This window comes from Quercus lobata, chromosome 3, assembly GCF_001633185.2.
Source record: "Quercus lobata isolate SW786 chromosome 3, ValleyOak3.0 Primary Assembly, whole genome shotgun sequence".
In the NCBI taxonomy this organism is placed as follows: domain Eukaryota; kingdom Viridiplantae; phylum Streptophyta; class Magnoliopsida; order Fagales; family Fagaceae; genus Quercus; species Quercus lobata.
In genome coordinates, this window is record NC_044906.1 from 60026122 (window position 1) to 60052029 (window position 25908).

The following is a 25908-nucleotide window of genomic DNA, read 5'->3' on the forward strand; positions in this document are numbered from 1 at the left end:
TGTTGTGTGTGAAACATAGCAAGAGTGCATAAGTGTCTCATATTATGAAGATTTGAGATATGAGAAAATCAAATGCACTCACACACAATCATAACTGCTTGATGAGGACTATCACCTTCGAGGTACATCCTATAACTCCCACATCTCCTAGAAACACGCTTGCAACCATATTAAAAGCATTTTGGTCTTTTTGCTTTTATTCTTTGCATATTTTTCTTTTTGAGCATAGCATGCATGGGCATATAAGAGAGAGAAAATAAAATACCCAATTATGTATTTTTAACATCCCAATTTTGCTGTGCCAAAGCACACAGATGTTATAAATGATTGGTGGGTTTTAGTGGTGAGATGGTTATTTATGTCTTTCTCTTAGGATTTTCTAGTCCTTCCCGTCAAAAAGAGTAATATAAGTATGAGATATAAGAGACAATCTTAATTGTAATCATCACAAACATGAGCCACAAATGCTCACTTGCTTAGTTGTGCATTGAGATGCTTATCTAAACTACAAGAGATACAAAGTTTAGAAGACTTTGCTTCAATGTCCATCTAGTGTACACAAGTACCAATATACACAAACACACATTATTTTTGTATTTTTCTGATTTTTTCAATTTTTTTTTTATTTTTATGAAAAAAAAAAACTAAAGACAAACAAACAAAAACATGAAGAAACACACAAAGCATAGAACTAGATTGACTCAAAAACAAGAAAGCAAAACAATTAAGTAATGCAAAAACATAAAGGGAGAGAGAGAGAGAGAAAAAAAGTGACTGAATCACTTTGAGCCTTTTTCTTTCCACACTTTGGAATTTGAGGAAGATCCTTTCCATTAGTTGAACCTCTGATCAGAAGGTGAAGGGAAAGAATTGAAATAGTTCAAGTTCGAAAGGAACATGAGGCCTTGAGAAGATCTCCAAGAGGACCCAAAAATGGTGGAATTTGACCTTGACCACCAGATGATAACACATTATTGCTCTATTGAGTGGCTAACCACTTATAGCAATTTGGACGAGTGTGTCCTAAAGCTCCACAATGATGACAGAAATGAGGCTTCTTTCATTGGGACTTCTTATTTTTAGCCTTATTGCTCTTAGTGTTTCTAGTTTCTTTCTTCTCTTTCTTAGGGGGTGCTCCTAGAATATATTTGCCTTTGTCTAGATTGTTCTCACTAGCTATCTCAGTTTCAGTTTCATTTTCTCAAGATTTTCATTATTAGCAGGTGAGACAAAAACAGTCCTACTAGAAGAGGGAATATGAGAAGAGTTAGAGAGTTCATACCCTAAGCCAATTCTGTCAGAAATTGATCTTTGGAGGTTTACCATTTCATCCAGCTTTGCACTGGAAGTCCTCTCCAATTGAGCTTGAACTTGGAATAATTATGCTTCAAGCTTCTTGGTTCATTTAGCCAAGAAGTTGTTCTCAAACTCAGTGCTCTAATGGTTTGATTGGCTTCATCAACCTTGGTGGCCAGCCTATACAATTTCTTATGCTTTTCAAAAACCTTGTACAATTTTGCATAGGCTGTATGGATATCATCTTGTTCATCCATTTTCTGAAACTTAGATTCCACCAAGTCCTCTTCTTCATCCATGGCTTTTATGATCCCCTTAGTAGGATTCACTGTGGCAGTGAAAGCACTCAAGATTCCCTTGTCATCATTGTCATCTGACTCAGTCTCAAGCTCAGTATTAGTCAAGGTAGCAATAAGAGCCTTGTTTTTCCCAATCGACTTGAGATATGTTGGACATTCTTGTTTCATGTGTCCAAAACCATGACATCCGAAGCATTTTAGTCCGGAAGGAGCAGTATACTGACCGCCATCCTTAGTATCCTTCTTCCCTCTGTCTTGACTTTTGAATTGTGAAAAACTGGATTGCTTACGGTCCTTATCAAAACCTTTCACATTGGCATTCTTCATGAACTTCTTGAATTGCCTAGTGATGTAGGACTTCATCTTGGAATCTTCATCATCTGAAGACTCATCAGTCTCATTACTTTTGGCCTTCAGTGCCATATTCTTACTTTTGGTTCCTTTCCCAAGTCTAGTCAAACCCAATTCATAGGTTTGCAATTTACCAATCAACTCTATCAAAAGAATGGTGTCAATGTCCTTTAATTCTTCAATAGCTGTTATCTTGCCATGAAATCTCTCAGAGAGAGATCTGGACACCTTTCTCACAATTTTGGGCTCAGGAATATGATCACCACGATTGAATGCTGAGTTTACTATGTCCTTCAACTTAGCATAGAACTCATCAAACATCTCATCCTCCTCCGTCTTTATCTCCTCAAAGCTAGTCATGAGCCTTTGGAGCTTTGAATCCTTGATAGCCTTAGTCCCTTCATAGGTTGTCTAGAGGATGGTCCATGCTTTGTTTGCAGTTTCAGTTGAAGATATTTTCTTGAACTCCTCATTGGTCACTGCACTGAAAGGCATTTAATGCTTTGCTGTTAAAGTTTGCCGCTTTGATCTTGGCCTCATCCAATCAGTCGACGCTTCCTTTGGCTTCACCCAGCCAATCTCCACAGCTTGCCAGACCTTCTTCTCTAAAGACTGCAAGAAATCTCTCATGCATACTTTCCAGTATACATCGTTTGTGCCATTAAATAAATGAGGTATAATAAGAGACTATCCTCTATCCATGACAAACAGGGGTTAATGGATCACACAACAAAGATTAAAACCTAATTAGAGTGTAATTGCTCTGATACCACTTGTTGGGTTAAAATGAATTGACCCATTGCAATTAATTAATTACCCAAGTTAATTAATTAAATCAAATTTCATGCAATAGCATGGCAGCTCAAAAAATCACTAAATTATCTACATGCAGTGAAAAATAAAATTGACACAGGTGATTTGTTTACGAATGGGGAAAACCACCTAGGCAAAACCTCACCGGATGATTTTAAGGTCACCACTCCCAAAAATCCACTATTATCAATCACAAGTGGTTACAAGTATAAAGAATCTTACCAAACCCTTTGGTCTATCCCGAAATACCAATCTATAGTTGAACCCTTACCTCAATACCCAATTGGACTTGTATTGTAGCGGCAATCTTTCTGTTCAATGCACGAATCCCAGTACATGACTAACTAATGATGCACAGATCCCAATACATGACTAACTTCAGCAACTTGAAGAGGTTGTTGGCTACAAAGTTCTTCAATTCATCAACAATGAAGATCAGGAAGTTCCTTGGTCACAAAACCCTTGGTGTAAAGACACAGTAGCTTCTTCAAAGAGAATAATGAATTAGGGCACTTTCTGCATGCGCAATGGCCTTTAAAATAAGCCTTATATATGTCTAGGGTTGTGAGAAAAAAAAACCCTACACAAATATTTCAGCATGGGCTGAAAATCAGATTTGGAAATTTTGATTTCGTAAGTCTCAACAAAAACAGCTTCTGTTGAGCTTCTGTCAAGCTTCAACATTAAATCTCGATAGAAGTTTTTCTATCGAGATTGCTATCGAGCTTTAATGAACAACTCTTCTTTATTTGTTTCTTGGTCAAATCTTCATGACTTTAACACTTACTTGAACTCTTGTTTCTTGAAGTACTACACCATTTTAGATCTATCCAATTACAAATAAAGTGCATTTTGTTAAAAGATTAGCCAATTAAAATGCACACATTTAGGAATCTTTTTCTTAGGCTGCATAGCTACAATTATATTCCCCATTTTTTTTTTTGGAGTAATTGATTTGATTGAATGTCTAAAATGACTTGATTGAAAAATATAAATGCACACATTTAGGATTCTTTTTCTTAGGCTGCATAGCTACAATTATACGATTGTAGCAGTTGAATATTTCATGTCAAAGGGAATGATGATGTTTGATTATCATGATAATCTCCTTAAAATAATTAGAAATTTCATTAATGAATTTGAAACTTAAAAAAAAAAAGTTTAGTTGTATCCAAAAAAAAAATTTAAGAAAAAAGGGAGGAAAACATAACACACTATAACAAAAGATTAAAGAATATAGACCACTTCAAAAAAGAATTATATCAATCATACACACCCAAATTTCTAAAAAAAAAAAAAAAAAAAAAAAAAAAAAAAAAAACCAAATAAAAAACCAAATAAAAAACTAAAAATTGTAGAATGATATATTAGTAGAGACTAGAGATAGAGATAGAAAATAGTTTAAGAAATAGTTCAATTTTTAAGGAGAAAAAAAAATCTTCAAGAAATTTTAAAAAATAAATGATACATTATATCACATTACAAAATAATTACACATTCATTTATTTCCAAGCAACAGGTGGATTTGCGAATGGTCTAATAACCTAAACCATTAGCACTTGCATCAGTATGCATAATAACTTTTAGGCTGGCCCTATATTCAACATGAGAGGCCATTATAACCACATAGCACACTTAAGACTTACACCACAATTCACAAGCAAATAACTCAGGAAAAGGAAAGGACACTAAAGATCAAATGATCTCAAATTTAAGATACGGTAATATTAAACTTTGAAGCAGGTTTCTCCATCGCAGTTCCATCCTTCGTGGGGATTTTCTTCCTCCTTGGAATCATCATTGGCTCCTTTTTCTTCTTTGAAGGCACACTTTGGATGAAGATCAAAGTCACACTCATCACAGTAATATGACCAGACATTTCCCTCCTCACCACACCCATCACATGTATAAATCCTACGACGAGCAAGCACAAGCTCGTGCTCCTCATGGAGTTTGAGTTTCAACTTCTCAGGCCACCCCTTTGCCAACTCCTCAATTTGTGCCTCAATCTCCTTCAACCGCTCATCAGTAAAAGGATAAGCATCAGCCCCATGAATCATTATAATATCTCGAGCTTCTTTCGTGACAGTCTTGCCACTTGGTCCAATGGCTACAAGCAGGGGAATGCCATGGACCTTGAAAGTACGACTCAAGGATGCCTTCCTAGGATCACCAAAGGGAAGCGCTAGCCAAGGCATTCCTGAAAAGAATTCATCAAAAGAGGCTTGGTCCCTGTCGCTAGAGATGAAAATCACTTCAAAGGCATCATCCTTTGCCTTGATCTTGTGGTATGCATCCATAAGTTTTGGTAGAAAGGCGCGACATGGAGGGCACCAATGTGCTGAGAAGTAAAGTAGGATGTTTTTTCCCACTAAATCTGTTACTGGAATCTGGAAAGGTAAAAAAGTGATCAAATTCATTTTAACAGGATGCAAACTTCTCTACATAGCACATAGAATATTGCATATAAACCAAGAACTAAATACAAATATGTCCACTGTTAGTGGGAGGTACGAATTCATTTGTCATCACAACAGTTGGACCAAATTATCTGACATAATCCATAAGCTATTATAAAGTTTGCAGCATTGAAGAAATCTTAGGTTACCTTGACTCCATCTTTTCCAATGACAAAATCTTGATCTCCTGAAACCAAAATTGACTCCAGGGTTTGAGCTTCCTGTTTTGCCTTCTCCACCTCAGCAAGCTCTGTGAACCTTTCTGGCGTGAACGGGTATGCCAGAACCCCATGTTCGTCAATTGCTTCAGCAACATTGGATTGAAGAGTCTTCCCATCTGGCCCTATAATAACCAAAGTGGGGAGGGTTGCGAGCTCAAAGTACCGAGCCAGCTTTTGACAGCTCTTGTCCTTGACAGGTAGTGCAAACCAATGCAAGCTTTTGAAGCCTTGATTGAATGATTCCTCATCCTCTTCAAGTGGTATCAACACAATCTCAAAGTTCTCTCCCTTTGCTTTCAATTTTTCATAAACCTCATCAAGTTTTGGAGTAAAAACATCACAAGCCTTGTACGAGAATAATGAGAAATACAGACCTACTGTCTTTCCTTCAAGTTCAGAGACAGGCACCTTGTACATCAAGAATAAATACAGATTAGGGGAGAGGAATACTTTATTTCATGTTAATGAACAAAATAACGAGCAACATCATGAAAATTTACCTTCTTTCCATCAGATGAAATGACAAAGTCACGTGAGCTGGAAACCAAGATAGATCTCAAGGACTGATTCTTCCTGGCTGCTTCCTCTTGATCTTTCAAATCTTTGATCTTTTGTTGTGTGAAAGGGTACGCTTCAATTCCATACTCCCGAATGATCTCAACTCCATTGTCACTCACAACTTTCCCCTCTTCATCAAGGATTACACAGTGGGGTATGCCTCTAACCTTAAACAATTCATCCAAGCGATCACGTGTCTCTGAATCTGAAAATGGGATTGCAAGCCATGGCATCTTGGAGAAGTACCCTTTGAAGGACTCCTCATCTTCATCACCCGAGACAAAAATGACCTCAAAATCACCTTTTGAAGAGAGTTCATTGTACACCTCAATTAAAATTGGGGTAAATCGGCGACAGGGGCCACACCATGATGCTGAAAAATACAATGCCAACTTCTTCCCGTTCAAGCTCTCAATTTTAACCTGCAAAATTCACAATTCAAGAAATGATTCCCTCTTAACTCGTTCCATAACATTCGTACTAGTACAATACTAGACTACGGTCCATGGAACACTACATACAGTCAAAAAGGCAAGTTTCATAATATTTAAATTAATTTTAACAAATTAATCATTCTAACACCGTTCATCCATTGAGTTCATCATTGGTTTTGATAAATAAGCTAACAACTCTTCTTCTTAAACTCCCCCACCCCCCCTCCCCAATTAACCTATTGGCAATTAAAAAGCTTCGTCATTTGTTAAATTTGCTTTCCATAGAAACTTATCAAACTTTTAATAGGTTTTTTCAGACATCATTGTTTTATGAAGTTATGTATCAATGGGACCAGAGACCTACAGGAACTACTAAACTGAGAAATATGATGTGGATGTACTGACATATACCAAAGAAATAAAAACACCACAATTTTTTCTGAAAAAATTCCACTTGTTAGCTGAATTGCTTTACTAATGGAAAAAAATTCACCTAAACACAATCTTAATTTTATTTAGCAGCCTTAGTTTATCCAAAATATATAAGTTACTTGCAAGTAAAAAGAACAAAAAAAATAAACTTAGTAAGTATTATAAAATACAGGGGTCTACTATACAGCCCAAGATCTTCACAAAAGAATTTCATGAATCAGCCATGGTTATGTTCTTGCTCATAAACTCTATTTTTAATTAAAAACACTGCAGGGCATATAAAAGAACTAAGTAAATTTAAGAAATCCAAATTTCACCAATACTATTCCAATAAATTTTTTTTTTTTTTTTTTTTTGGAAGTGAAAAAAAGAGAGTATGAAATCAATGCTCGCTAAATTATAAATGAACAAGTACCAAGGAATCGCATCAAAATCATGAACTGATTATAAGCTAAATTACTTATTACATAGGAAATAAAACCAGCAATCAAAGCCAACATAAACTCTTCTCTCTTCCTCTCTCACAGACCATATTTTCCCGAGAAAATCACAAGAAAAGTCCCATCAACCAGTTTTCATTGTTGGATAAATAAACCCAAGATGCCCACATCACATGCCACCATCAACCAATTTGCTTAGAAAATCAGAGAGGTGTTAAAAAAAAAAGACACCCATCAATAATCATTTAATGAAAAAAAAGAGTTGACAGAATCAAAAAGTACCTGATCGCCGTTGTTGCGGACAAGAAAGTCTCTCTCAGAAGAAGAGAGTATCGAGCGAAAGTCGTGAGCTTCGTCGTTGATCAAAATCTCGGTAACGTTTTCTTCACCTGCCATTTTCTCTCTCACTGATCAGTTCTTGTGGAAAGTGCGTGAAACTGAAGTGAAAGATGCAGAGAGCTATATAAACTATGGTATTTGTCTATGCTTTGCTTATTCGAATTCCTTGCGTGAGGGACTATAGGTAAGAATATTCGTTTTTATAGAACGCTCAGGTAAGTTCCAGAAGCAAAAATGTATTTTTGTTTATGAAAAAAATAAAAAGGAGATAAAGATTAGGCAAAGACTTATGGAACTTTCTTAGTCACCAAGGCAAAGAAGCTTAATTTCATTTAATTTGTAGTTTTGCGTAAGAAGAACGTCGGAACAATGATGCAATTGACAGTTGGACAAGGATGATACAGATTTTATAGCACTGTTATTACACATCGGTGTATTGTGTGGGCGCTAACTAAGATGAAAATCGGGTTTTCACTTCAGTTGAATGGTAATTTCAAAACGGACCAAAATGATCCGAACGGGACGGAATGGAGTGAAGTGAATTGAATGGAATAGAATGAACTAAAATGGACTAAATAGATGGAAATAGAATAAAATAGACCGAATAAATCAAAGTAAACCAAATAGATCGAATTGGGCGGAATTGACCAAATTGGACTAAATGAACCTGGACTGAAATTAACCAACTATTGAGTTCTAGTTAGATCAATTGATAAAATCTTTGATGGTTCTATAAGAGATCTGAGATTCAATCTCCGCCTACACTAAAAACTAACTAGTGTTTTTGTCTGATTATAAAAAACTATTATCAACATTAAAAAAAAAAAAAAGTAACCAACTAGACCAAATAGACCAGACTAGATCGGAAAAAAAAAAAAATGCTGATGTGACACAATATGAGCGTGACAAACAGGAACACCTTGTTAGTCAGGATGTTCACATGAACACCCTGCCAAAAAAAATAAATAAATAAAATAAAATAATAATAATAATAAATAAAAAACATAGGTTATTTGTTATAAATATGGTTTTAGAACTTGTTTTGGTTTGTTCATCGAAATAGAATTTTTTGGTACCGGTCTATTTCAATGTACCGTCTGACTCTGTTTCACGCTTACCCCCACCCCCCAACACACACACACACATATATAAGTTCAAGTTACACATTTTTTAAGCTTTAGATTTTGAAAAGATATAACAATCAAAAATAAAATATCATCATTCTTTACATCATTAAATGCCTACCTAATTAATAATATCCTTATTATCTCTCTTTATTAGATATTTCTATGTGGATTCTCAAATATATATATATATATATATTTTTTTTTCTATGTGTCTCCTTTTTCTCCCTCCACTTTCTGATGCTTACCTAATTGATTTGCAACGTGATCTATAGAGGGCAACATTTATCTTATAAAGTTAAGTTCTTATCACATTCTTCTCAAAAAACAAAAATAAAAATAAAATAAATTATGCGTACTCTGTAACATCCATCTTTTGTGCCTACCCAGAGCAGCTTATCCTTAGGATTCCTCCAACTTAAAGGGATTTGTTTAATAACCTCTGCTTCTTCAATCCAAAAAATTTTCCTTAACTATTGCACTCTTCGATCATGCATAGTCTCCTCATTTATCAATTCATTAACCTTGGCATCTGCATTTAGCATCACAGTAGGTGATTGAATTTTTAAATCTTAATTACCAAAAACGTTGCATTACTTGTGGTGATAAAAGTCAAAAATAATGGTAGAAGTTGAACTTGACATAATCACATAATTTAATTTTGACGTTGCCTCACTTTAGTCACTTGTAAGTAGCATCAGACAACTATAACAAGACCAACTTTAGATAATAAAAAAATTAAATAAAAATCAATTTAGATGGGCAGAAGAAATAATGAACCCGAACTCTGTATGAAAAATAAAATAAATAAATAAATAAATAAAAGCAACACATACAAAGTAAAGAATGAATGAAAGGAGAGGGGGGGGGGGGGGGGGGGGGGGGGGGGGGGGGGGGGTGTCTAGGTATCTTCCTAAAAAAGATGAGAAAAGCGATAGAGGTTTTATAGAGGGGAGAAAAAAAAAAGCATGGAAAGTGGAGCTGTGGAGAGAGAAAAGGGAGACACGTAGAAATATTTACTAAAGAGAGATAATAATGATGGTATTAATTAGGTAAACATTTAATGATGTAAAGAATGATGATATTTTCTTCTAAGTAATCTTACAACTACAGGTAATTCTATGGTACCCAAAAAAAAGGGGTGTGATATTCACTAGTAGGTAACCTGCTATATTAGGTTATTTTTTTTTTCATATTTGAAGGTTCCATCTTCATATTGTGCAGTTCCAACATTACATGCGACGGTTCTTTTCTCACATTTGGTGGTTCACTTAATTTTTTCTCATATTTGACGGTTTCATCCTCACATTGTGCAATTCCAACATAACATGTGACAATTCTTTTGTCACATTCGGTGGTTCCCTTATTTTTTTTTCTCACATTTAATGGTTTCATCCTCACATTATGCAATTCCAACATCACATGTGACATTTCTTTTCTCAAATTCGGTGGTTCCCTTCTTTTTTTCCTCACATTTAACAGTTCCATCTTCACATTATGCAGTTCCAATATCACATGTGATAGTTCTTTTCTCACAATTGGTGGTTCCCTTACTTTTTCTCACATTCGATGGTTTCATCCTTATGTTGTGCAGTTCTAACATCACATGTGACAGTTCTTTTGTTTCATTCGATGGTTCCCTTATTTTTTTCTCACATTTGACGGTTCCATCCTTATGTTATGTAGTTTCAATATCACATGTGATAGTTTTTTTGTCTCATTCGATAGATCCTTTTTTTTTCTCACATGTAACTGTTTCATCATCACATTGTGCAGTTCCAACATCACACGTGACAGTTCTTTTGTCAAATTTAGTGAATTCCTTATGTTTTTCTCACATTTAACGATTCTATCTTCACATTGTGTAGTTCCGACATCACATGTGACAGTTCTTTTCTCATATTTGGTAGTTTCAACATCACATGTGACAGTTCATTTGTCATATTTAGTGGTCCCCATACATTTTTCTCACATTTGACGGTTCCATTTTCACATTATGTAGTTCCAATATCACATGTAACAGTTTTTTTCTCACATTTGGTGGTTCTCTTATTTTTTTTCTCACATTGAATGGTTTCATCCTCACATTGTGCAGTTCTAATATCAGATGTGACAGTTCTTTTGTCACATTTGGTGGTTCCCCTTTTTTTCTTACATTTGACGGTTCTATCGTCACATTGTGTAATTTCAACATCACATGTGACAGTTCTTTTATTACATTTAGTGGTTCCTTTACTCTCTCTTTTTTCCACATTTGACGGTTTCATTTTCACATTGTGCAATTCTAACATCATATGTGACAATACTTTTGTCACATTTAGTGGTCCCCTTACATTTTTCTCACATTTGACGGTTTCCTCCTTACATTGTACAGTTCTAATATCACATGTGACATTTCTTTTTTCACATTTAGTAGATCCCTTATTTTTTTTCCCACATTTGACGATTCTATTTTCACATTGTGCAGTTTCAATATCACATGTAACAGTTCTCTTGTCACATTTAGTAGTCCTTTTACATTTTTCTCACTTTTGACAATTCCATTTTCATATTGTGCAGTTCCAACATCACATGTGACAGTTTCTTTGTCACATTCCGTGATTCCTTTTTTTTTCTTACGTTTGACGATTCTATCGTCACATTGTACAGTTTCAACATCACATGTGGCAATTCTTTTGTCTCATTTAGTGATTCTTTTACTTTTTTTTTTCACATTTGACGGTTCTATCTTCACATTGTGCAATTTCAACATCACATGTAATAGTTCTTTTGTCACATTTAGTGGTAACCTTACATTTTTCTCACATTTGACAATTTTATCTTCAGATTATGCAGTTCTAACATCACATATGATAGTTCTTTTTCTCACATTTAGTGGTTCTCTTACTTTTTTTTCATATTTGACAGTTCCATCTTCACATTGTGCAATTTCAACATTACATTATGATAGTTGATAGTTTTTAGACCCCTTAAAAACATAATTGGATTAACCTAAGTAATTAGACAAGTTGTTACTTAGTCCAAATTCCAAATTTAGGTTATCCCAATCAAACTATCGTATCATGTAAAGCAACGAAAATATAAATAACACAATGATATGATCACCTAGGAAACCAAATCGGTAAAAATTCAGGGAGAATTTAACCTAACTATCCTCAAGGTAAACCTGAATCCACTATGAAAGAATCGAAGTTGCTCAATAGGACTTAGACCACTAACATCTAATTGCTACCCACCAGTAGAATCTTACTGACACGACCACGTGCAAGCTCTGAAATCACGGACTCCTTCTTTTTTGGATTCTCCAACAAGTACAAGCACACCCGCTTATGTTTCTTTAAGTTCTTATGACAGCAACTGAACGATCATCAAGCTCTTGAAGAAATCTCCTTCTTCATAATCCTAAACTTATGTAAAGGAAAATTCCTTATAGATCTCACAAGAGATTTACACAAACAACAATATGAGTAACACTAAAATGTGGCTAGGATTTGCCTTTTATACCTAGGGCAAATTAGAAAACCCTAAACGTTTTAAAACAAAACTAGAGCTAAGTTGGAATTCTGCAGAAAATGCCTTTGACTCGATTTTCGATTGATTGAGCTTAAGTTTCGATCGATCAAACCAGGCCGAGAAGCTTAAATGATTCCTGCATCAGCTTATTCCAATTTTACATAAATGAACCAACTTTGAGTAAGTTTAAACATGACTAAACATCTCGTTTTGATCATGGTTTGCCAAAAATTCACAGTAGAGTTCTAAATACATAAAATCCTAAGTCTTTAGAACCTAACTTTCTCACATTTGATGGTTCCATCTTCACATTGTGTAGTTCCAATATTACAAGTGACTATTTTTTTCTCACATTTGACAGTTTTCTTACTTTTTTCTCATATTTGATGGCTTCATCCTCACATTGTGCAGTTCCAACATCATATGTAACAGTTCTTTTGTCACATTCAGTTGTTCCTTATTTTTTTCTCAAATTTGACGGTTCTATTGTCACACTATACAATTCCAACATCACATATGACAGTTCTTTTGTCACATTTAGTGGTTCCCTTACTTTTTTTTATCACATTTAACAGTTTTATCTTCACATTGTAGAGTTCCAACATCACATATGATAGTTCTTTTCTCACATTTGGTGGTTTCTTTACTTTTTTTTCTCACATTTGACGATTCTATCATCACATTATGCAGTTCCAACATCACATTTGACAATTCTTTTGCTACATTCGGTGGTTCCCTTATTTTTTTTCTCACATTTGACGATTCCATTATCACATTATGCAATTTCAATATCATATTTGACAGTTATTTTGTCACATATAGTAGTTCTTTTATTTTTTTTCTCAAATTTGATGGTTCCATTGTCACATTAAACAGTACCAACATCACATTTGCTCTATTTTTGTCACACGTGATAGTTCTTTTTTCACATTGGGCAGTTTTCTTACTTTTTTCTCACATTTGGCAATTTCATCCTCACATTGTGTAGTTTCAACATCATATGTGACAGTTCATTTGTCACATTGGGTGGTTCCCTTAATTTTTTTTTTTTATCACGTTTGACAGTTTCATCCTCACATTGTGCAATTCCAACATTACATGTGACAGTTCTTTTCTCACATTTGGTGGTTCCCTTTTTCTTTTTTTCTTTTTTTTTCCACCTTTGATGCTTCCATTTTCACATTGTGCACTTCCAACATCACATTTAACAGTTCTTTTGTCACATTCGGTTGTTCCCTTATTTGTTTTCTCACATTTGACGGTTTCATCGTCACATTGTGCAGTTCCAACACCACATTTGACAGTTTGTTTGTTACATTTAGTGGTTTCTTTATTTATTTCTCAAATTTGATAGTTCCATTATCACATTGTGGAATTCCAATATTAAATTTGACAGTTTTTCTGTCATATATAATAGTTCCTTTATTTTTTTCTCAAATTTGATGGTTCTATTGTCACATTAAGTAGTACCAACATTACGTCTAACTCTATTTTGTCACATTCAGTGGTACCCTATTTTTTATTCTCAAATTTGACAATTCTATTATTATATTGGGCAATACCAACATCACTTCTGACTATATTTTTGTCAAATTTGGTAGTACCCTTTTTTTTTCTTACAATTGACAGTTCAATCGTCATAGTAGGCAATACCAATATCACACCTAACCATAACTTTACATTTGGGCCCATCACTAAAGTCACTTTTTTATTTACTAATAACCGCTTTTTACAGTAGTAATTTTTTTAAAGCTATTAAAAAATTTAGATCTAAAATCTAAAACCAAAAAAAAAAAAAAAAAAAAAAGGGCATCCCAAGAAATTAGCCCAGCCACAATAATTACTTTTGTTCACAAAAAAAAATCAGCTGGATTTATCTTGGTTTCTTCCAAACTTAATTGGTATACCAATTAACTTCCTACATATCTCCCTTGGTAGCTTCCATCGCATTTAGGGGCATACCTCCTTGTAAAACAACATTGTTGAGGTCACTTTCCTGATGTTTATATTTTTATTATTTATATATACTATAAAATTGAAGATGTATAACCTTATGTGCTCTCTAATTGTTCTAATGCAACATCTATAACTTAATGATAGTTGTGTGTTTATTGTGGTGTCTAAGGTTGGAAATTGGGTGACTATACAATTAGCAAGTTATGCAAATAAATCCAATCCAAAGATTGTTGATAATTTTAAAATTTTTTAGTAAACACTTGAATTGAAACTACAAATCCAATATGAAATAGTCATCAATCAAGGCTACTACACCAAGTTTTATGTTTTTTAGTCATTTTCATTAGATCCACATTTGTGGAAGTGTCCCAAATGACTGTGTCCGACACGGATATAACCACCCCAACTAAAGTGTCTATTCAATTTTGTTTCATAAAATTATTATTATATTAAACCTATGTCGGACATGGGTATACCACCCAAAAACTACCACTAGATGAGCATAAAACATTAAACCACCCCAAAAAACTAGATCTAGAAGAGAGAAAAAAGACTACCACCACCATCACAACATTCGGTGGTTCCTTCTTTTTTTTTTTTTCCTCACATTTGATGGTTCCATTGTCGCATTGGGCAGTACTAACATCTTATTTGACCGTACTTTTCTCATATTTGATGGTACTTTAATTTTTACTCACATTTAACAGTTTTATCGTCACATTAGGCAGTACCAACATCACATGAGACTATACTTTTGTCACATTCAATAGTTCCCCTTTTTTTTCTCACATTTGATGGTTCCATTATCACATTAAGTAGTACCAACATTACATACAATAGTATTTTTACCAAAATTCATTTAAAAAGAAATCCACTACAATGTGTCTTGTTCACATCTATATTTGAATACCATCATGGCAACAATTGAAAAAGAGACAATCATAAGCATATGCATTTCTAGATTATTCATTCTTAAGTTCTCAATAGGGCAACTTCTTACTTGTAGGAATTTCTCATTATCCCTTCTGCAACTCCATTGGGAACATAAATATCTACATTTAAATGATATAACTATTAGAGCTTGAAAAAAAAAGGAGATGTTCATAAGAGAAAATCTCTTTGCATAGAGCCTTAGATATTTATTTATATAACTATTAATATTCAATAACTTTGGCTCATCTAGTTCAACCTAACAATATCAGCAAATTCAAAATCATATATAATGAGTTTATTAAATAAAAATAAAAAAATAAAAAATAAAAAATCTAGTAGACAACAACATGCTAAAAAAAGGATATAATCATATAATGAACCTTTGAGAGGTTTCTTATTATCTGAAAGTTGAGTAATAATGTAAATGATTGTGGGTGCATATGAATGTTTCAGCTCTGTTTTAGAGCTTGGTCTTGTTACATGGACTTCAATTGTATGTGTATATGCATTCCAAATGTTGTCTTTTTACATGGATGTCATTCTAATTATCAACTATAATTAGATAATTGATAATTTTTCAATAACAAGGATAAAACAACTTTGGGTTTAGGTTGGATGCTTATATCCCAAAAAAAGCATTGAATGCAAGAGAGAGCTAGAAGGATAAATGCTTACATGACAAATTGTCATGAGGTTGACTCCTACTTATGGTGAGCTAGAATTAAGCAATAACATCAATGAATGGTCTGACAAATTAATATAGAGAATTAGATTTAAGAACCTATAATTGTTAATAAAAAAAAAAAAAAATGGCAAGTGCACAAATCCTAATAGAATAGCTTAATTGGAGAGCAAAACACCTCAAAAACTTAAAACTTATGCTTTGCATTATTAAGTTCTAAAATAAAAAAATTTTCCACAAACAATATAATCTTTTATATAATATTGACATCACACAGTACAACACACATATGCAAATTAGCAGAGCTGTAACACAACATACATTATAACTTACATTGTACTGGATAGAAATTGCAACAAAGCACTTCAAAATGAATGCTTTGATTATTTTTTCTTATCATCTGCTTGTTTGGCTTTTGGATCTGTATTATGATTATGAAATTCACTTTTCCTGTTTGTCATAAGGATAACTATTTGAAAGCTCACATAGAGTTCTTGCTGACTCAGGTTATAGAGGGTGTTAGTCACCACACAAGTTGTACAATAAGAAGATGAAGTGATTAGGTAACTCCTTGTTGGTTCTTCACTTTCAACTTTGGCATATTGACAATTAAAGAATTTTGGTCTCAAGTTGCAATTTTTTAAATTACTCTAACTAGTAAAGTTAAGATAAATAGATGTCCCTATGCTGAATAAACTTTATAAAAAAAATAATAATACTCCCTTCATCCCACTTTTTTTGTCCTCTATTCCATTTTGAGATGTCCCAAAATATTGTCCTGTTTCTAAAAATAAAAGTCATTAATTTACTAATGTTCCTATTATACCCCTATTAATTTACTAATTCAATTTTTTGATAAATTTTTTTAAGGGTAGTTTTGGAAACTTATACATTTTTAAAAGGTAGACAAGACAATAAATGATATTCCCTTAAAAAGTTTGACTTTTCAAACAGGATAAAAAAGTGGGATGGAGGGAATAATAATAAACTTAAGGAAAACATGCCCTAAACCAGGTTTCAATTATCTCAGCCTAATCTTTGTAAAGTGGTCTGAATCAAAGAAGTTTAGCTCAAATGAAAATTTTCCACCCTATGTTTCTTATCTAATGTGAATTATGAAGTGGATGATGGATTATATTCCCTAAACATCCTGAAATGAAATGTCTAGAAGCTATATGACAATGACCTAGTCACGTACCTTTCACATTTTAGACATTAATCATAGAACCTTTAGACCATAATTTTTTATCAACAAATCTTTAAAAGTTGAAAGTAAACAAGAGGTCAAAAATCTTAATCGCAATTCTTTGAAAACAAGAAAAAACAAAAAACAAAACAAAACAAAAGGCAAAGTAGCAAACTAGCCCCCATTAAAAAAATTAGAATCATGTTTCATATTTATTATTCTTTATACTATAGATAAACCCCTAAATATCAAATAGTCAGAGATATGAACATGTGTTACAATAAGATGTGGGGGTCACCTCATAAAGCTATTATACAAATAGGATTTCAACAAATATTGAAGTTGGTCAGAGTATCCAAAGATGCTTATTATATTAATCAAAATCCCATTACCCCAAACCAGCCCATAAAGAAAAAGTAGAAAACACTAAGAATAGTCCTAAAGTTCTAGTTCCATGAAATTTGTTGAAAACCACAAACTGATTTAAAAGACACAAACAAATAAAAAGTAGTAAATACAGACAACTGCCCATAAGAAGTGGTAGAGCAAAGCAAAGCACATAGATAGATATAGAGCAAAGCAAAAATATTTTCAATTCAATAAAAAAATAAAATAAAAGAGATAGAAATTTTAATAATGGATTTAATCACAAAACAGGTTGAAAAATTAGAGTCTGGATCAAGCTTCTCTCTAGTTCTTGCTGGTTCTGATTTACACCTTGTGAGTATGAAAGGCCCTACAAAGACATCTACAGCTTTCAATTCTTCAATGTTTGAGGAGCTAAGGAGTCTTTCTTTAATTGAACCTTCGAATTCTTTCAAAAACTCCAACTTTTTCTTGGTTTCAAGAGCTACCCACAATTCTTGATCCATAATTGACTCACTTTCCAATGTGGGTTTTACTGTATTCTCCACATATTCCTCCTCTTTGTTGTCTTCTTGCTCTCTTCTTCTTCTCTGTTTCCTCTGTCCGGGTCAATGATTCCCAGAATCTACTAGCCATAAACAAATCAAACGAAACCCACAGAGTCACAAATAAACCTAGACAATCCTATCAATCTTTTGTGATTAAAATTTACAATTGATGGAAGAGATAGAATCCATGGCATGCACATAGACCACTAAGGTTTTTCCCTAACTTCAACAAATATAGAGGAAAGGAGTTAAGAATCAGAATCCCTAAATGAATGCTATAAGAAATTTAGAGACTCTAGATTGTAAAGACACAAATGTCAAAAAATAGATTCAATGATTTACCTAAGAACATCAACAATGAAGGTTGGAGAGAAGAGACGACGAAAGAGAAGAACCCACAAGAACTTGCTTCAAATCAAATTAGATGCGAGAGAAGAAGAAGAACCGTATATTGTTGTTTCTTTTTTTTTCTTTTTTTTTTTGGGTTTTATATGTTAACCTGACTGACCGGTAACTGATATCCTATTAAAATTATACAAACGGCTAGGTAGGTACTATATCCCCTTTAAAAAAAGGGGGGTATAAGAGAATGACCCATAATTAATATCATTTTTTTCATTTGCCAATAATCACTCATTACATCAGCAGTTTGTAAAATTGTTTGTAAAATAGTTTGTATCTCTAACATTATTCTTTTCTTTTTTACTGTTAAATCTTTTGGAAATCTAAGGCTTAAAAAAGGTGTAACTCTTGTGGAATTACACCAAATGTAACTTAAACCCATCTCATATATATATATATATGGTTGGATTCAAGTTACACCTGATGTAACTTTAAGTAATGTTACATAACTCAATATTTTTTAATTAGATGTAAATTTTGACAAATCCACCGTTAGATTACATTATATTCATATTGATGATGCCAAAAAAGTCACCAGTGAGCCATAGGTACTTGTGCGCTCGAAATAGCACCTGCACAACACAAAAGAAAAAACCTTGCAGAGAGCACCGATGTGGTGCGGGCCAAGTACCCTCCGAAGGTCAAGTTAGAACTTCTTACAACTCTAGAGTGCTAGAGAGGGGTGAATTATGCGTACCTTGGCTAGTGAGGGTACTGGGGCTTTTATAGTAGTAAAGGTTTGACATCTCTTCTTTGGTGCGGAAGTCTTTTGCTTATAGGAGTCTTCTTGGGCATATTTGGCAGGATCCTTTCCTTATAGGGATCCTTTGAGTAGCATCAAACATGGAGGGCAAGGCATTTTCTTTTATATGCAATCGTGGGCAGCAAGTAAACTTGCATCAGGGTCATCAGCTTATCTTGTTTCCTTCAGCCTTACTGGCGTCAGTTTATTTATGTCGTCAGCCTTTAGGTGTGCCTTGTTGACACCTATAAGAGGAAGCTGACGGTTGTAACTATACCCGTTAGCTTGATGGCCTTATCTAAAACCGTCAACTTTATGCTTTATATAAGTAAGTACTATTTTTATCCTTATCAGCTGCCCCCTACTCTACATCCTCGTCGTTTTAAACTGACCGGTTGTGGAGTTAAGTTTTTCTTGGTTAACTATCTTTTGGTTCAGAGGAGCGGGAAAATCATTTATGAGTGATTCCTTGAGTCGCCAACCATTTAATGCTCGGACACGTGGCGCGCTCTCGTTGTCCTCATTTCTGGACAAAGGCGTCGCCTCGTCTTCTACGCATTTTTCTTCCTATATATAATGCGCATCCTTCTCCTCATTCCTCTATTTCAACCTTGCTGATATTTCAAGAGAGAGAACTCGTCGCCTCCACTTTTGCTAATCCGTCACCTATTGCTAACTCCGTCACTTTTTAGACCGTTCTTTCCTCCAAGACTTATTCACCTGTAAGTTCTTTTTCCTTTTTTCTTTGTATTTTTGCTCTAGCTGAACAATTTCTTAGTGAGGACGTCAAATTAGGTACTTAGAATGGATCCGTCACTTATAGTTAGTCAAATGTCAAGTGACGTGTTGAGTGAACAGTCGTCAGTCCACAATGGAGCCGGCTATGATGAAGGTTTTGGCTCAAGTCAAGTGTCCGATGGCTTTTCTGAGTCATCAGGAAGGGAAACATCAGCCTAGTCTCCTAGCTACGATGTAGAAGATTATGTTGAAGGAGTTGGGGAGAAGGTAGTAAGTGAGGTTGAAGGGGAGCGAGAGAGTGACGGAGATGAGGAGGAGGATGAGAGTGATGAGGAATCCTATGAAGAGGCTTCAGTAAGTCCCGGAGGAAACCGTCCCTTTATCCTTCCTGAGGATTGGGCAGTCAAAAATTTTTTTCCCAAAATGAGTGAAAAGGTTTTTAAAGAATTACATACCCGTTTCCAAATCCCAAACCACATCTCAATCCATCTTCCTAGGAAAAAGGAAAAGTGCTATATAGGGAGGACTACAGACGTCGGCATGTATGACACCGTGCTTGTTGCCGGATTGAGGCTGCCACTGATGGCTTTGCACCATCAGCTTGTTGAATTTATGGGGTTATCCATCAGCCAGATTGCCCCCAATGCTTAGAGGATTTTTATTGAAGCTGAGGTTTTATGGGGTCGTCTAAGCGGTGGGAACCATCAGCTTTCCCTAAATGAGTTCTTCTACTGCTACAAACCCCATTAGATTGTTTTGTCCAAAGGAACTTATCATTTTTTCCTTGAGGGGTCTAATTGGGTATGCTGCCCAGAAGAGTGGGTTACCATGCCTCGCGGTTTTTATAACACCTGGGCATTAGTTAAAGCCTCAAGTTTTGACATTGACAGCTTTTGTTTTACCGTCAGCTTTTAGTATTTTATTACTCAATTTAGTATTCTAATGTCTTTGTTTTGACTCTTTAGCCTGTAGCCATCCACATATAACTGCTGACTAGGAGGCGTTCATCCATCGAGTTCTTGAAATCCCTTTGGAGGAACGAAAGTATAGGGACTTAATTACCCTTGACACTATTCACCTGTATTGCGGGGTCCAGAATCGTCAACTGAAGTTTGCAGACTGGGTGATTTTCTCATCGACGTAAGTAAATTTTTTATTGCCTCCATCAATTTACTCATTTCGTCTGTTTGTAATAATTATTAGTTATTTTGTACAGAGATGGAATCTGCTAAGCAAAGGGTGAGGGCTGCTGTAGCCCATAAAAAAGAGGAAAAGAAGGTGAAGGAGACAAAGGGGGGAACCTTGTTAGCCCCCAAGACTGTCTCTAAGGTTTCGAAAAGGAAACCTGACGGGAAAGACGATTGTCCATCCAAAAAGGCTGTCGTCACTTCTGGGGACGTGTCTCCGAAGGGGAAGTCACCCCTTCAATAAAGCCATGGTGCGGGCAAGGGGGTAATGACTTCCTCTGGTCCCGTCATCGAGGGTCCTTGTTGCCTTCTGACTCATAAGGATTATGCCGTCGAGGAAGTGGGGTCCTTCGTAAAGCCGACGAATATAGGGCCTTGCAATCTATTAAGGACGGAGGACTTGGGGGCATCAGCTCTTTTCGATCTTGCTAGGGTATGCTTACTCCTTTAAGCTAAGTTGATTTCATTTCTTTCTAATTCATTTGACTAATGCCTGTGTCTTTTTTAGGCCTTGGTGCGAGTTAAGGCCCTTCAGGATCATTGTGTTGCCAAAGAGGGGGTTGTCAGCTTGGTTAGGAAACATAATGCCAATTTGATGAATGAGCAGGAGCAATACAAGGAGGCCGTCTATACACTAAATAATGAGCTGAAAGAGGTAAGAGGGAAGCTGGAAGAGGCTGACTGTCAAAAGGAGAAGTTGCAGCATGAGGTGATGGCTTTGCGTGAAAAGGTGGAGACGGTTGGGACTGACATTGTCCAAAAATTCAAGGCGTCGCAATCATTTATTGACTCTTGTGCCAACTATTATGGCACTGGGTTTGATGATTGCCTTAAACAAGTTGCGTCAGTTTTTCTGAAGCTGGACCTATCTAGGATTACGATGGATGATGAAGGTGACGGCTTCCCTGAGTCCAATCTTCCTCCCAAGGATGACAGTGTCATCGTTCTCGCCCAACCTGCTACCAATCCTCTTCATACTCTTGCTTCCAACCCTCCAACGTTGTTTGTAGTTGTTGAAAATCCTAAGTCTCAAAAAGATGACTAGAACCCTACTGACGCTCCTACTACCTTTTTTTTTTTTTTTTTTTTACTTATTTTGCAAACAATTGTTTAAGTGCCCTTTTAGTTTTTAGGCTTCTATTTGTAGACAGTTTATTTTGTTATATGGCATCTTACTCCCGTCATTTTCTACTTTTTAATTAATGATTGTGTTGGATGAATTCGTCGGCCTGTAATCCTGTCTGTTTTGGGAAACTCGTTGACTTTTAAGGGTGGACTTGTTCAAAAGAAAAATCTATTGACACGGGCTTCATGTAACTTATGTTCTTTTTTGAGCCCGTCCATCTCATCCTTTTGAGTTTGATAAGCTCGTCGGTTTCATGAGCTTTACCTCTAGGAATTTGATTGTGTTGCTAACCTTATGACCTCGTTCATTTTGTAGACTTGTAAGGAACATTATTTTTCATAGGCCCGTTAGCTTTGTAGCTTCACCCATTTTTATGTATTTAATGATTCCGTCGTTTTTACTAGCCCGTCGGCTTTATAGCCTCGTCCATGTTATGGACTTTAATCGACCTTGTTATTTTTATAATCTCACCTATTTTAATGAGACCGTTGGCCATATTATGGACTTAATGACCTTGTCATTTTTGTAAGCTCGTCCGTTTTATAACTTTGTCCATGTGATGATAGTCTCATCCATTTGGTGAAACCGTCAGCTTTTTAGCTTCTGTCCATATTATGGACTTGATGACCTTGTCATTTTTGTAAGCCCGTCAGTTTTATAATCTTGTCCATGTGTTAGTCTCATCCATTTGGTGAGACCGTTAGCTTTTTAGCTTCCGTCCATATTATGGACTTAATGACCTCATTTTTTAGTCTCATCCATTTGGTGAGACCGTCGGCTTTTGTGAACTTCAAACTGTCCATTCTTGTGGACTTATCCGTATACTTTAGTTGTCTACTTTTGTGAACTTAGTCGTCCACTTTTGTGAACTTTGAACTATCTATTCTTCTGGACTTAGACGTTTACTTTAGTTGTCCGTTTTTTTGAACTTAGTCGTCCACTTTTGTGAACATAATCGTCCACTTTTGTGAACTTTAGACTGTCCCTTCTTGTGGACTTTGCTATTTACTTTAGGTGTCCACTTTTGTGAACTTAGTCATCCCCTTTTGTGAACATAATCATCCACTTTTGTGAACTATAGATTTGTAAATAGAAACTTTAGCAATTTTTGAATAAACTCCTTTTATTGCCATGCATTTGTAAATAAAAGTAGTTCGAAAATCGAATCCTGCATTTTAGGCTTAAAATGAAAAAGAGGTATTGTTACGAAAAATAAAGTAAACGATAAAACTAAGTATAACTAAAATTTGTTATGGTGAACTATAAATAAAAAGGAAGGAGGGGGGGGGGGGTTGGTCTTCAAGCCGCCATCTCTATTAGTAATACTTCCGTAGGTGCTCGGTGTTCCATGGATGTGGTAGCTTCTATCCGTCTAACGTCTCCAGGTGGTAAGTGCCTTTCCTCTGCCATGACGTGACTCGGTAAAGTCCTTACCAATTGGGGCCGAGTTTTCCTTGGGTAGGGTCTCTAGCAGTGCCCATGACTTTCCTGAGAACGAGATCTCTAACCTGGAAGTCTCTGTGTCGGACCCAGGAGTTGTAATGCTTGGCCATAAGGTCCTGGTACCTTGCAAGCCTTTGTTCTACCACCGCTCTGACTTCATCCACTAGGTCAAGTTGTAGTCACATGGCCTCGTCGTTTTTGCTTTCGTTATGGTTGTGTACCCTGTAGCTTGTGATCCAATTTCAACCGAGATGACTGCTTCGCTTTAGTATGTTAGCCAGAATGGTGTTTCTCCTGTGGGCATCCTTGCTATTGTCCTATATGCCCATAGTATGCTTGGGAATTCTTCAAGCCATATACCCTTTGCCCCCTCGAGCCAAGTCTTGATAATTTTGAGCAAGGATCGATTCGTGACTTCTACCTGTTCGTTAGCTTGAGGGTGGGCGGGGGAGGAGTAGTGGTTTCATATCCCTAACTGCGAGCAAAAGTCCTAGAAGGAGTCATTGTCGAATTGCTTCCCTTTATCCGAGACTAAGACTCTAGGGATGCCAAACCTGCATACGATGCATTTCCAGACAAAACTCCGCACATTTTTCTCCATGATGGTGGCCAAGGCTTCAGTTTCCACTCACTTTGTAAAGTAATCAATGCCCACTACCAGGAATTTCAGCTGTCGTAATGCTGTAGGGAATGGTCCCACAATATCGAATCCCCACTAAGCGAATGGCCATGGGGCCGTCATCGGGGTCAACTCTTTGGTTGGTTGTCTAATAATATTGCTAAACCTCTAGCATTTGTCACAGGTCTTGACATAAGCCTCAGCATCCTTCTACATAGTGGGCCAATAATACCCTGCTTGCACAAGCTTATGTACCAATGATCATGAACCCGAATGGTTTCCGCAAATCCCCTCGTGTACCTCCCTCATGACATAGTCTATCTTTTCCGTACCCAAGCATCTCAGATATGGACGAGAGAAGCCTCTTTTGTACAGGAAATCTTTTATCAAGATGAATCTCGCTACCTAGACCTTCAGCTTTCTTCCAGCCTCCTTCCCATCTGGCAAGACCCCTTTTTTAAGTACAAGACTAGTGGTGTGGTCTAGTTACTTTCAAAGCCTATCTCCTATATGTCGTTGGAATCTATTAGTGGAGAAAGCTAAACAAAAGAGAGTACGTTACCGGGGTTGATCATATGTTCTACTGAAGTGGATTTGGCAAGACAGTCGGCTTGCTCATTTTTTCCTCTGCAGATTTGGATGATTTTGGCCTCTAGGTCGTCTATTCTTCTCCTCACTTGATCAAGGTATCTCTTCATCCTTTCGCCCTTGCACTCATAGTCTCCATTCACTTGGTTAGCAACGACTTAAGAGTCGTAGTAAATGACTATGCTTGCGGCTCCCGCTGCTTTAGCGAGGTCGAGGCCTGCTACTAATACTTCGTACTCCGCTTCATTGTTGGTGGTGGGGAAGTCGAGACGCATTCAACCGTGTCTCCTTCAGGTGATAGTAGTATGATGCCAGTCCCCCCGAGCTGTCTATTGGATGATCCGTCCGTATGTATGCTCTACTGATGGGACTCTTCTGCCCCCTTGTCTTCGTCGTGGGTGAATTCTGCTATAAAGTCTGCGACGATCTGTCCTTTGATGGCGGTCCGCGGACGGTATTGGATATCAAACTCACTCAATTCTATGGCCCATAACGCCAATCAACCCGCAGCTTCAGGATTGCTCATCGCCCGTCGCAAGGGCTTATCGGTCAGAACGTTCACTATATGTGCTTGAAAGTATGGCTTGAGCTTGCAAGTTGCCATGATTAATGCAAAGACAAGTTTCTCCATAGGTGGGTATCTTTCTTCGGCAACACGAAGCGCTCAGCTTGCATAATATTCAAGCTTTTGTACTTTTTCTTCTTCTTTGACCAAGGCCACACTGACGGCTGCGGGGGAGACAGCTAGATAGAGGAAAACTTCTTTTCCTAGCTGCTATGGACTTAGCAATGATAAGGAAGAGAGATAAGCTTTTAACCCCTCGAACGCCTGCTGACATTTGGCAGTCCACTCGAATGATCTCTTCAGCGTGCGGAAGAAGGGTAAATACTTGTTCGTTGCCCTTAACATGAACCTATTTAGTGCGGCTATTTTTCTGTTGAGGCTTTGTACTTCCTTCACATTTCTTGGGGGTGCCATCTCCATTATGGCCCAGATCTTCTTTGTGTTGGCTTCGATGCCCCTTTGAGATACCATGAATCCTAGGAATTTTCCCGTAGTTACTCCAAAGGCGCACTTTCCTAGATTAAGCTTCATGTTGTAAGAACGAAGGG

General features: G+C 36.1%; 1 protein-coding gene across 1 annotated transcript; it reads right to left on the reverse strand.

The window, feature by feature from the left end:
• Positions 1 to 4233: 4233 nt before the first annotated feature.
• On the reverse strand, positions 4234 to 7997 carry LOC115982579 (probable nucleoredoxin 1). Its single transcript, XM_031105205.1, has 4 exons — positions 7586 to 7997; positions 5940 to 6419; positions 5368 to 5847; positions 4234 to 5149 (listed from the first exon to the last, which is right to left on the reverse strand). The coding sequence occupies exons 1-4, from the start codon at positions 7697 to 7699 to the stop codon at positions 4487 to 4489; spliced, it is 1737 nt and encodes a 578-aa protein (XP_030961065.1). The 5' UTR covers positions 7700 to 7997; the 3' UTR covers positions 4234 to 4486.
• Positions 7998 to 25908: the final 17911 nt, after the last annotated feature.